At 46.9% G+C, this 12,126-nt stretch overlaps 2 protein-coding genes across 2 annotated transcripts; both read right to left on the bottom strand.

Annotated features, from left to right (window-relative positions):
- Window positions 1–803: 803 nt before the first annotated feature.
- Window positions 804–5,445, bottom strand: LOC130528613 (GTP-binding protein REM 2-like). The gene is given in 6 exon segments (XM_057038191.1): window positions 804–1,381; window positions 1,759–1,936; window positions 3,114–3,187; window positions 3,290–3,388; window positions 3,391–3,592; window positions 5,216–5,445. Coding segments are annotated over 6 exon segments (900 nt in total). The 5' UTR covers window positions 5,270–5,445; the 3' UTR covers window positions 804–1,088.
- Window positions 5,446–6,388: 943 nt separating this feature from the next.
- Window positions 6,389–11,787, bottom strand: nrl (neural retina leucine zipper). Its single transcript, XM_057038186.1, is given in 6 exon segments — window positions 6,389–7,823; window positions 8,264–8,479; window positions 9,265–9,413; window positions 9,416–9,551; window positions 9,631–10,410; window positions 11,600–11,787. Coding segments are annotated over 5 exon segments (1,287 nt in total). The 5' UTR covers window positions 10,249–10,410; window positions 11,600–11,787; the 3' UTR covers window positions 6,389–7,655.
- Between the last annotated feature and the right edge of the window lie 339 nt (window positions 11,788–12,126).

The raw sequence follows: 12,126 nt of genomic DNA, 5'->3' as shown, positions 1-12,126 counted from the left end.
ACCAGCGGCATGACTCACACGCATGGCACCGTTTTGGGTTCTATTATTACAGCACGGCTCTCCCTTTGATAACAAATGATGGGTATGAAGACCCGTGATGTGCTAAATTTTTGCTCACAAGTGGGAGGACGTGGGAGGATGGAAGCGGCGAGGATGGAGCGATGCAGATGAGTGCAGGGAAGCAAAAAAAACCCTGCCAGTTCAATTTCTGATTAAAAGCAACATTTTGCTGCCTGATCTATATGCTGCAGGAAAGAGGATTTATGGTAAAAGATGAACTGGGTTTCGGTCTCCTTGACAACTGTCACGTGGAAGCAATCGCTCTGCTGAGTATTCCAGCTTTGCCTTCTAACTGCTATGAGAGTCCCGCACATCTCTGGTTTTTAACCTGTTTTCCTCCTCTTCTTTGCTGGTGTTTCTTTGTATACTAAACCCAGACGTAGGTCAGACATTGAACGCAACGTGAGTCATCGGTGGAGCCATTAATGAGCCCGGGAGATGTGTACTCAGCTTCGACAGCGTTAATGTCATTTCCTCTTTGTAGGAACGGTCTATAAAAAAACTTTTCTGGGAATGAATGGATGTTACTATAGAAACAGTCTAAATAAAATAAAAATGGTTTGGTGACAAACGTGAACACTATGACTGCAGAGGCGCGTTTAACGCTTTTGAAGTCAGACAAGTCGGACATTGCTATATTTTATAGAACATTTTATAAACTGGCCTGAAAGATTTTCGTTTTTGAAAGGTTTCTTCGGTCATTCTGTGACACAATGACAAACAATAAAGCCACGCAGCCACTGTCCTGAGGCCATACAGTTTTTTTATTTAGCTCTCAATCTTGAAGGTTCCTAATTATTGACCACTACAACTATTTATTTACATGAGATCTACACTTTTTGATCTTGTTCTCTTAGTCTTGTGTATAAAATCTTGCCATCATGCTCCCGTTTTCCCCTGCAGGAGGATCGCTCACAGTATTGTCCTGCAATCACTCCGGCACCTTCACAGCTTTTCTCTTTCCTATCTTTTTTACTTCCAAATGTGTCTGCTCACAATCAGACTGTTAGAGGCCGAGCAGGACCCCGTCACAGCGCCCCCAGGTCGTGGCACGAGCGTGATTTCTGCCTCATGAACTTGCCCACCTCTCGCTCCCGGGGGTACCGAGGCACCAGGCTGGACAGGAAACGCTTGGCACGGGACGTCATGCTCTCACGCTGGCCCCCACCAATCATGTCCTCTGCACTGGTCCCCGGGGGCCAGGGAGACTCGCCCCTTGCTAGCCGCACGGCGCACTCCAGGAGCTCCGGAGTACGGTGATCCAGTGAGGCAGAGATCTCCAGATACAGACAGTTGTAGAGGGCAGCGCTGGACATGGCCTCTGAGGGGACAGGATGGAGCAGACCAGTTAGCTCAGTATCTCACTCCTCACAGATCTAATAGCAAAGGTGAGAGTTACAGGTAACATAAATGACAGCACAAACTTGTCCAAAAATGTGAGGCTTCTGCTGAAAGACGCCTTTAGAAGCTTTAGCTATTACGATAGTGTAATAACGGAAAGTGCACGTCAAACTCAGTCAGGAGCTCACACTGCCTGCTAATAGAAGCACTCAGAGCCTCTTATTCCCGTTAAAATCTAAAACCTGAATTATTTATTCCTGGATGTTTCCAGGACAAAAAGACTAAGCAGCCCGCCCAGTCTGAAGGTCACCGGGGATCAGCAGCGATGCGGGATAAATGAAAACAGGAAGGCTTTACCTTGAGAGCTGACCTCACGTGTGCGCACGAGGTCACTCTTGTTACCCACGAGGATGATGGGAGTCTGAGGCTGAGTCTCCCTCAGGAGAAGCCGCAGCTGAGCGGTGCGGTGGAAACTGCGCCTGTCGGTCACAGAGAACACCAGGACACAAACCTCACACTGCAAAGCCGACAGGTCCTACAGAGGAGACAGAGGGGACGGTGAGTCCAGGAACAAGACTCAGACTCTCACAAAGAAGAGGAGGACCTGGCTGCCCAACATATGCATCATATCCATCAGAATGGTCCTTTTCAGGCTTATTTTTAGAGAACATTGTTTGGGGACTACAGAACAATCTCACAAACCCACAGTTGTGAGGCAGAATATTTCCCACGTTGTACGTATTTTTTAAAAGACCACATTTCTACATCTTACAAGGATGATTTTTAGCTCTGGGGAAGTGTGAGATAAGATAAGACAGAGCATCGATATTTGACTATCGCTCCTGCTCCTAAATCTTTACAGCTTTATGAGCAAAGCTCACGGCTGGCTGTTCTATCAGTTCCCCGGGGATTTGATAAGAAGAAAACAAATACAGCAAGTCAAATTCTGCTGATTCAGACGTGCTTACAGAGACAAAATCCTTAATAAAAAAAAGCCATCTTCTAAATCCTTCATTCTCTAACCAAAGCACTGAAGCGCCACTGCGGAGGCCTGACATTTAAACGAAGAGCACGAAACAAAGAAAATATGAACAATCGGAAGAAAGACAGAGGCTGCGAATATGGGCAAAAATAAGGAGACCATTAGAGCGTGTTTAACAACAAACAGTAGCTGGTCAGAGACTGACACGTAGGGAAACACACACATCCTCCATCTGTGTCACACACGTGTGTTTGATTAGTTTCCTCACAGCAGAATGCAGCACATCCTCTCTGTGGGCAGCTCTTTCATCACACACACACACACACGCACGCAAATGTGTCAGAAACGCACTTGAGGGAAAACAGGAAATGTGTGCAAAAACGAGCAGATAACGAAGCAGATGTAGCAGATTAGTCTTCCTGGAAAGGTTTCCACAAACACCTTTTCTCCTTAAAATATAACACTGACAAAAAAAAACCCCGACAACAATGTACCTGTGTCAGCTTCAATATTCCTTTTTAATCTACGCTTGGCGTGTCACCGGCTTCAGGCGACAAATGATGAATGTGTACCTGTGAAATTTAAATGAAGAGTCTACGTGAAGCTATAGCTGTGTACAGCACAGAGTAATCTCTGAGGGCGGGGCCGTCTGGAGGGGCAGAGAGACCTCAGAGGTCTAATGAGGGCGCAGAGATGCATTGTGGGAAGGGAGCGGTGTTGTTTGGCCCACCTGTCTCCAGTTGTCATAGATAACGATGGTGCTGTCCTCCTCATCCACGGTGACTGTGCGCATGTAGCCCTCCCCTGTGGACAGGCAGAGCAGCGGTTAGGTCTCAGGAGAGAGCTGTGATAAATTTGCCTTCGGCCCGCTGTGACAGGGCGCCCGCTCGGCACCAGCCTCCGCACCTTCAGAATCCACAGACGCCGTCCTCTCCGTGTCCCCAGCGAGGGCGATGGCGAGGGACGACTTGCCCACTCCGTTCTGCCCCAGCAGGGCGATCCTTAGGGCCCGTCAGGTCTGCTGTCGGCAGCCGGACTGTCGTCTAAGGCTGGGCTGAAGCTGATGGGGGAAGCAGACGGTCCCACCGCGCCCGACGTCCAGTCACAATCATCGTGAACAGCTTCTTCTCTCCTCAGCTGGTGCTTGATGGGCAGCGGGGTGCTTCCCCTGCGAACCGTGGAGGCGCTGGGCAGCGTCATACTGTCATACTGCAGGAGAAATGTAAATGCACATTAAATAAAGACGAATCACTCTAGAACTCTTCTACTACCTAGTGGTACTTGTGCCTCTCGTACACTATTACACCTCCATGAAAGTAGCATCATTCAGTCGTCCACATGAGTCACACTCTCCATCGTAACCTACACGTCCCATAGCATGACTGAATGTATGTGGGTTTCATTATCTCACTGTATTTTCCAATTATCTGAGCTCTCAAACACAATACTTTTATTGTAGATAGTTTTTATTAAATGAAATGACATTTAAAGTCCCTCCACAAACTAGTAGTAACCGTTCGTATTAAATATCAGTAGCACTGCGGCTCTGCTAGTTCTGTTATATTATTATGGGTGCTGCATTATTGTTGTTTGCACGCATTCCATTCATTTGTAAAATCATGCTTTACTCTATACAATGTTACTCTGTGTTTGGCCAATATTCTATAAAAGACTGAATGATAACTGCTTAACATATCAACTAATAGTTGCATCATTACAGGAATTATATTGCTGCTGCTTTGTTCCTGTATTTTGTACATAGATTTATTGTAATTAGTTTGAATTTTATACATTTACAAAAATCTGATGCAATTTCCATACACGTCCGCATCATCTGAACATCCCTGTGGAGAAATTAGGGTAACAACACGCCCTTGTTCAATGTAGAATTTATTGGACTCTAGGGGGCGGCAGAAACATGCTGTAAATACGATATTTTTAAATTGGCAAATTGACTACACTTTATTTTCTGTCCTAAAAATCAGGCACAATATCCAGCACCTGGCTTTGGTTTGACCAACGTCAGTTGACGAGCACCTGGGTACCAGTCAACAGATGCATATACATCTAACCTATTTAGCTAAACCTCCTCCCAAACTTCACGTTTCCCCCCTCCAAGGGTCAGAGTCATATCTCCATATGATCTATACCGGCATCTATTGGCATCCATCCATCCATCCATCCATCCATCCATCTATCCATCCATCCATCCATCCATCCATCCATCCATCCATCCATCCCTTTCCCTTCTTGGGGTCCTGTAAAATAAAATCAACTACTATTGTCAAAATAAAATATAATTTTACCTCTTTAATCAGTCCAATCTGTTCAGAGTTAATCAAAACTACTCACCCCATTATAGACAGCAATAAAAAAATGTATGATTACAGGCGGTTAATTTTAACAGACAAAGTAATTATCTTCTACCTACTGTGTAGTTAATTGAGTTTTTGATTACCCAACGTGCACAGTGTGAGTTGAACTAGCATATAAGGCAAATTTAGGGTGTTCAACATAAACATGTTGACTGTAGTGCACCTGTAGTGAACAATTTATCTGCCCCAAACCTTAATTTAGTGAACTGTCCCTTTAATGGCCTCTTAATAGTGTTGCAGGTGTAGCCCAAAACACCCTCAGCTGGGTTACACACAACAAAGCCACACGACGCAGCATAAACCTAATTAAACACATTTCGCGTTAGTCGTTTGAAAAATTACGCTTTTGTGCGGTTCAATACAAAATGTTGTCTTAAAAGTGACACCACCAGAACCAGCGCCATCAGACACGAGCCCGCCACCTCCCCCCACACCTGTGCGCTAATGAGCGACCTACCCTCGCCGCTGTCTCCTCGCTCTGGAGCCTGTCCTCGGGCACATCTGTCGGCATCTGCAACCTGGAAACGAGCCGCCGGGAATAAAGACTCCAAGACGGGGGAAGAACGGGAGTGCAGGGAGGGCAGAACCAGGAAAAAGTGCCCTTGTTGTTCCGAACCACACTTCCCTTATGAGCACGAGCGGCACCTACCTGTCTGTCACGCGCCTCTCTCCCTCTCTCTTTCCTTCTCTCTCTCTCTCTCCCTCTCTCTCTCTCTCTCTCTCTCTCTCTCTCTCTCTCTCTCTCTTCTCTCTCTCTCTCTATCTCTCTCTCTCTCTCTCTCTCTCTCTCTCTCTCTCTCTCTCTCTGTCTCTCTCTCTCTCGGTTCGGGCCTCAGTCCACTTCGGCGCTCACTTACTCATCACTGCGCTCCAGGAGTCCCTAAAGATTCTGGACTTGGTGCCAAGGAGAGACATGCTGAGCTGCTCGCGGGGCCGGTCAGCAAGGCAGAAGGCGGCAGTGGGATCGCAGGGAGCCGTGCAGGGAGCATCCCGGTGGAAGGATGCTCAGGCGGTGTCACGAAGCTCCCGTTGACCTCTGGAAGAGGGGGGATTTCTGAAGAGCGACCGCTAGGGGGCAGCACGAAACAAGCCTTCTCCTCACCAGTTGAGATTGTTGGCGCCTGTACTGTATGTGTAGGTGCAACCACAGGAGATAACTTTTATATATAACACATGAATAATTTAGGTATTTTTCCTCTCCCTCAGTCCAAGTTTTTTTTCCCCAGATCAAGTCATCCTCATTCCCTGATCCAAGGAGTGTTATTTGGACATGTTTTCTGTCAAAATGTGAGCATAGCCATGAGCACTGGCGTGTCCCTCCCACACAAAGACACAATAGACTCCGGCAGTGAGCAGCCAGAGCGCTATTATAGACCTAATCCCACTCCTATTATACTGGCCAGAGAGAGAGCGAGAGACACAGAGAGGGAGGTAGAGCTGAAGATGAGGTCATCCCAAACAGCGCACACCCAGGGTCACCGCCTCACTATAGAGGGACAGAGATAAAGAGAGGGATGGAGCAGGGCTGCAGGAACTGATTGTGAGAGGTGTTCAGAAAAGAGATAACCTGTGCACAAGGTGCACAAAAAAAGGAAAGAGGGAAAAAAACTATGCAACAGCATAGCAGGGCTGGCAAATTATGGGTTCTTTATTTCATATGCATATGAAACCACACTACAGGAGCAGGAAACCATGATACCGGCTGTCGTTTTTTTCTTTCCCCCCCCTCAAAATGTTAATTCTAAAAACAATAAACTGTAGGAAAATAAAAATACACCCTAGTTGAATAAACCCTGTCAATTAAAATGGTCAGAATCAGTACATAAATAACAATAAATACTGAATAAATAAGTGAATAAATAAAAGAACAATTTCCTATTTCCTACACGCAGCTCTAGTGTATGAGCCCTGGCAATGATTTCATGGGACAGTTAATTACTTTTTTAAAAAAAAATCCCTGCATAGTTAAGTTCCCGTAATCAGCGATGCCGTGCACACGTGTCCCCACCGTCCGTTTCGCAGAGGTGTTGAATCTGTTTAATACCACACATCACGTCACGCTGTGTTTCCTTTCTGTGATGGGTTCCTCGCTCCTCTCCGGCTATTTGCAGTCCCTTTGTTAAAGCTACGCTCACCCGTTCCTCTGCACGTGAGCACATACACTAAGTCTCTGCTCGAACTTTCAATGGCTTTAAGTCGCCACGTCCGGCTAGCAAAAGCGTTATCCCTGCTATTCATTTAGCACAATCACTGGAAGGTTCCCTGTGAAAGGTGTCCTCGTACATTCTTTAATCTGTGATGATTCGTCTCCAAAGAGGAATAAGAAAGTCTCGGTGAGCTTCAACACTTTAGTAGGCAACTGTGAAAGATTATCTGGCAAATACAACCACATGCCATGGATGATTGATCCAAGCCCATATCACTCCACATCCAGCACCACTGCACTACCCAGACCTCTGCAGCCTTAGCAGCTTGTTATAAAAAAATAGAACTACAGTTTGAGCCACTCCTCCACCGGTTTGGCGAGCACATCGCAGCTGCATTTATTGTTCGACGAATATGTAAAGCGATGTAGGGTAATACTGAACCGGTTTACAAAAGCGATTGGCCCTCTGTTTCAGTGCCGAAACCTGCAGAATACCTCAAGAAGAAGTATGTTTCGCAGTCCAGGATGCAGCCTAGAGTCTAAAACCCATGACTTAAGAGCGGATTGTCGTGGATTTCACAGTTGCATAGTCCTTTAAAATTCCTGCCAAGGTTTTTGAAGTTTATCCTGTCACACACGTTGACACACACGCAAACACACACACACGTACACCCCTAGTCCGCTCTCTCCGGATCTGCTCTGCTGTCGGATGTCCTCGCCACGTTCTCCTTCCTCTCCGTGTGGACTCTGATCAGAGGAAGTAGTCGGGGGGTGGGGAGGGCGGGTTGCTGGTGCGGGGGGCCGGGGCTTCGCCACCACCTCCAATGCTATGGTTCGTACCGAGGAGCTTCTCGTATCGGGCCTTGTAGGCGTCTCGCTCTCTCAGCACGCGGGTCAGCTCACATTGCAGCTGTTCCAGCTGTGGAGGACAGGGAGACTGGTTTTAATGTCTGATATTTATTGATATTTACTGATATATTAGCCAGAGACGATGTTAACAGCAGCTGACTTCAATTAAATAGCATAGAAACACTTCAGAGGCAGTTAAATATGGCGGCGGCCCAAACAGGCACGCCTGACTCTTCATTATAGTCTGCGCTGACTGTTGCATCGCTGCAAAGTCATAACACACGTATGTAAAGTAAATACAGAGCAGCACCAACACGAGCCACCTTCCGTCTGTCTTGACGTCCACGACATCCGAGTTTATTGTGTTCTTTCGGTTGTCCGAACCCACAACGATGCGGTTTGAGACCACAGACCTGCTTTAATGCAGGAACCCCCCAGTTTAGGCAGGTGTAGGGCGTCAGTAGGGGTGAGGCCTCAGGCTGTATCTCAGGTCCCGGTGTGAGTGTGTACCTGTTGTGAGAGCAGATGCTTCTCTGACTCCAGGGCATGGCGGTGCTGCAGGCGCTTGTAACGGCAGGACTGTGCGTAGCCGCGGTTCTTTAGCGTGCGGCGTTTCTGCTTCAAGCGCACCACCTCGTCCTTGCTCACTCCCCGCAGGTGTCGGTTCAGCTCCCGCACCGACAGGCTCACCAGCTGCTCGTCAGAGAAGCGCTCGCTCACCCCGCACTGGTGAGCAGATGGAGAAAAGAGAGAGGAAACGTTGTTGCTCCACGTTACAGTAATTAAGAACATGACACATGCTGGGAATCTGGTTACAGTCAGATAAGTGTGAAGATCCATATATATTTATTCATTCCAGACATGTGATGAATTACTGTGAGTGTTGGGGGGGGCACATTTCATCGCCACATGCCCATAATCTGTCATGTAATCTGACTAAGTGTGGGTGACAGTTATCAGGATTACACATAGCAATAATAGCAGATATTAACATAAGCTCACATGGTGCTCCACATAGAGGAGATCCACCCCATCAACCAGCAAATAGGATAACAAAGTTTATTTACAGTTTAATGTCACATTAAGACACCGCATTTGTTTTTTTTTGTTGCTCGACCTTGGAACCACGTAAGGCATTTGAAGAGGCAAAAATGTTTTTTGTTTTTTTTAAAATTAAAACTCTGTGTCTAGACATAAGCAGCTATAAGTGTTGCATGCATTGGCTAATAAAATATAATAGGCAATTAATAAGGTCTAAGGGGATTTACAGGAGCTTATTTGGTTTATATTTTTTTCTAGAGTCCCAGATTTTCCACATATGTTCTTTAATCAATGAAATCTTTTAATTCTTGAACCCAAACCTTGAGCCTCACATAATATACTCATGTATAGATCCTTTAAATTGTACGTCAGGTCCACACAGACAACAATAACCACATTATAAAGTCCTAATCCTAATCCTTCTCCACATATTCCCCCTCTTCTTCCTGAAACCAATGCCCCCCCCATACCTGATTCATCTGCGGTTGGTTATGGTGGTGATGGCTGCCGTGCATGGGGTGGAGCGGGTGGTGCTGGTGATGGTGATGCTGGTGGTGATGAAGGCGGCCCTGTGGGCTCAGGGGTTGGGGATAGGGTGCTGAAGCGGGGGCGCCGTTCGGAGGGAAGGGGGCGCGGAGGACAGGAAGACGAGAGGGCGGTGACACATGTCCGTCCCTTTGGAGCAAGAGATGTCGCCTCCGCTGTCGCTGCCCGAGTCTCCCAGGGTGCCAGTCGAGCCCTGAGAGAGACCTGGAAACTGGGAAGGATGAAGATGGTGGATGAGGATTTCTTATAGGACGTCTTATATATGACAGCAGAGAAGAACCAGTTGGTACCTGTGAGCTGACAGCCGCAGCAGCCGAGTTCAGCAAAGCCTCCACGGCGTCCTCGCAGCCCAGAAACCCATTGACTGGACCCCTTTCACGATCTCCCCGCTCTGGAACGCCCCCCAAGGCTCCCAGCAGGGTGGCGGGCCCGGCTACCTCTCCTCCGAACTGCTGCTGCAGGGCCGCCAACCAGATCAGGTCCTCCAAAGAGGCCGGGGTCGGACACTGGGGCCCGCCGTGGACCGGGCTGCCATCTACATTCCCCTGAGAACCGGAGCTGATGCTGGAGGTGAAGCTGTTGGAGATGGAGAGAGGGAAGGAGATGGAGGAAGATGAGGAAGAGAGGGATGAAGAGCCTGACGGCGGGGGGTGGGCATCACTGAGCGTCGGTGAGGGTGGCAGCGAGTTGTAAGGACTGGAGCTCAAACTGGAGTCCTGTGGAGGGTGACTGGTGTATGGAGAGCTGGAGGGGTCCTGAGGGAGGCCCGATTTGGGATATGAACACGGAGGAGGCAGTGGCGGAGTGTCAGACTTCACCTCGAACTTGAGAAGGTCAAAATCATTTAGGTATTCCATCGCCAGAGGGCTGGGGGGAAGCGAGGGCATGGGTAGGGAGGGCGAGGACATGTCTGGCGCTGCCGCTGGAGCTTTAACAGTCGTTCAGGGGTGTTAAAGAGGTCCACTCTGCCTCAGCACCACTCATATATCGCAACAGGAAGTCGACTAGTTGGTGAGAGTCCTCTGAGAGAAATGGTGCATCTCCTTGACCTGGTCTTTTCTTCTGTTGCCCTGGAGAAAAGATGGAACAAATATTCATAAATGGTCATTTCAATAAGCCTTAATAGTTCTATCACTCAGACTTTGTTATTAAAACAGGCAGTTTTATATGAGGAAAGCTGGTCAAATTCAGTCATTTTAGACATTATGAGTGACATTTTCACCAAAGATTTATCTTCTCAAAAGCTTCTAAAACCTATAAAGTCCTATAAAGACAGTGACTGACGTCTCACCTGGCAGGTTCGCGCTGATAATTCTGTCATGTGAAACCTGACAGTGACCAGTTTTGGACCCAACTGACATAAGCATAATAGATGCTTTCAAATAGAACATTGTTGCTAACTAACACATGAGGTAAGTAAAAGTCTTCAGATTCATGAGAGTAAAATAGGTGGAAAGCATCTTTAATTCACTTGTAAATTATATAAAGTTTGTTGTGTGTTGTTTTATTAAAAACATGGATTCAGACGTTGGAGATTTTCAGCCAATATAAAGGAGGTTCTGTTTGCTGCTATTCAACATTTTTGTGATAAAATCCTTGAAATGAAAGCTGAAAGTCTGCACGTGAGCCACATCTGCTGAAAATGGTGACACAAAAACACACAGGGAGTAAATAAATGTTAGATTTCTGGAAAGATCTCTGTTCCACATGGCCGCAAGTGCAACATTTCAGAATGCTTAATCATTTTTGACAGAAATACACACCAGAAACCAAATCCAATTATCCACAGGTTTAGACTTTAAGCCACGTCCCTTTGAGAAATTAATCAAAACACATTATAACAGCACCGGGAGTGAACATGGAATTATTCCTCCTTCATATTCTGTTAAACAAGCCCTAAAAACAAGTGTCTCCTGATGTTCTCAATCAAAGTTCCGTCGTCCGAGCATCAAAGAATGAAGTAGGACAACAAAGTAATTTCCTCTAATGCCACTAAATGAAGTTCTTCCAGTGTAAAACTTATTAGTGTTTCTATGAAAATCTATTGCAGAACCTTGATAAGTGACACACGGTTCACTAGTTTTGACCTTTGTGCTGAAACGGATTGTAAAAAACAGCAAACACTGACGCGGCTCCATGGAGGCCTCGGTCTGGCCGTGGACCAGAATCACAATAAAAAGTCAGGAGAAACACACACACACACACACACAGCAGAATGAAGTAAAGTGAAGCGTGTTAAAGTGAATGTAAGGACCTTACCGTCGGTCATAGAGATGAAGGATGGTAACGGCCTCTTTCCAACATCGGCTCGCCACACACACACAGCACACACAACCATCCACTGACTGACACGTTCGGAGAGAGACGCAGAGGAAACAGAGTGTATGTGTGAGTGTATGTGTGTGTGTGCATGTGAGTGTGTATAGCACTCTGACACTGAGTGCCACTGCCCCCTTTCTTTCTTTCCTCTCTGCTGCAAATCCCTGTATGTAACCCCCCCCCCCACACACACACACACACACAACTCCACATAACTGCTCTCTCATAGTTCACAAATCACATAGTTCAGACAATCTTTCTTCACCTTATACAATCCATAAATTTTACCCCCCACCCGCCCCCACCAGACTTCACACACAATTCAAATAAAGTTGAAAGTTTTCGCATCCATCCCTCCAACAGGTCATGGTGTCGTGCTGCGTTTATCATCAAACATTCAATTTTGTTGCCCGTCAACGGTCTGAAAACATGCACAACCTGGTGAGAATGGGGCTGCGGACTCGCTG

This window comes from Takifugu flavidus, chromosome 7, assembly GCF_003711565.1.
Source record: "Takifugu flavidus isolate HTHZ2018 chromosome 7, ASM371156v2, whole genome shotgun sequence".
In the NCBI taxonomy this organism is placed as follows: Eukaryota; Metazoa; Chordata; class Actinopteri; order Tetraodontiformes; family Tetraodontidae; genus Takifugu; species Takifugu flavidus.
Note: the sequence above shows the minus strand (reverse complement) of the source record. Positions and strands in the feature narration are given on the sequence as shown.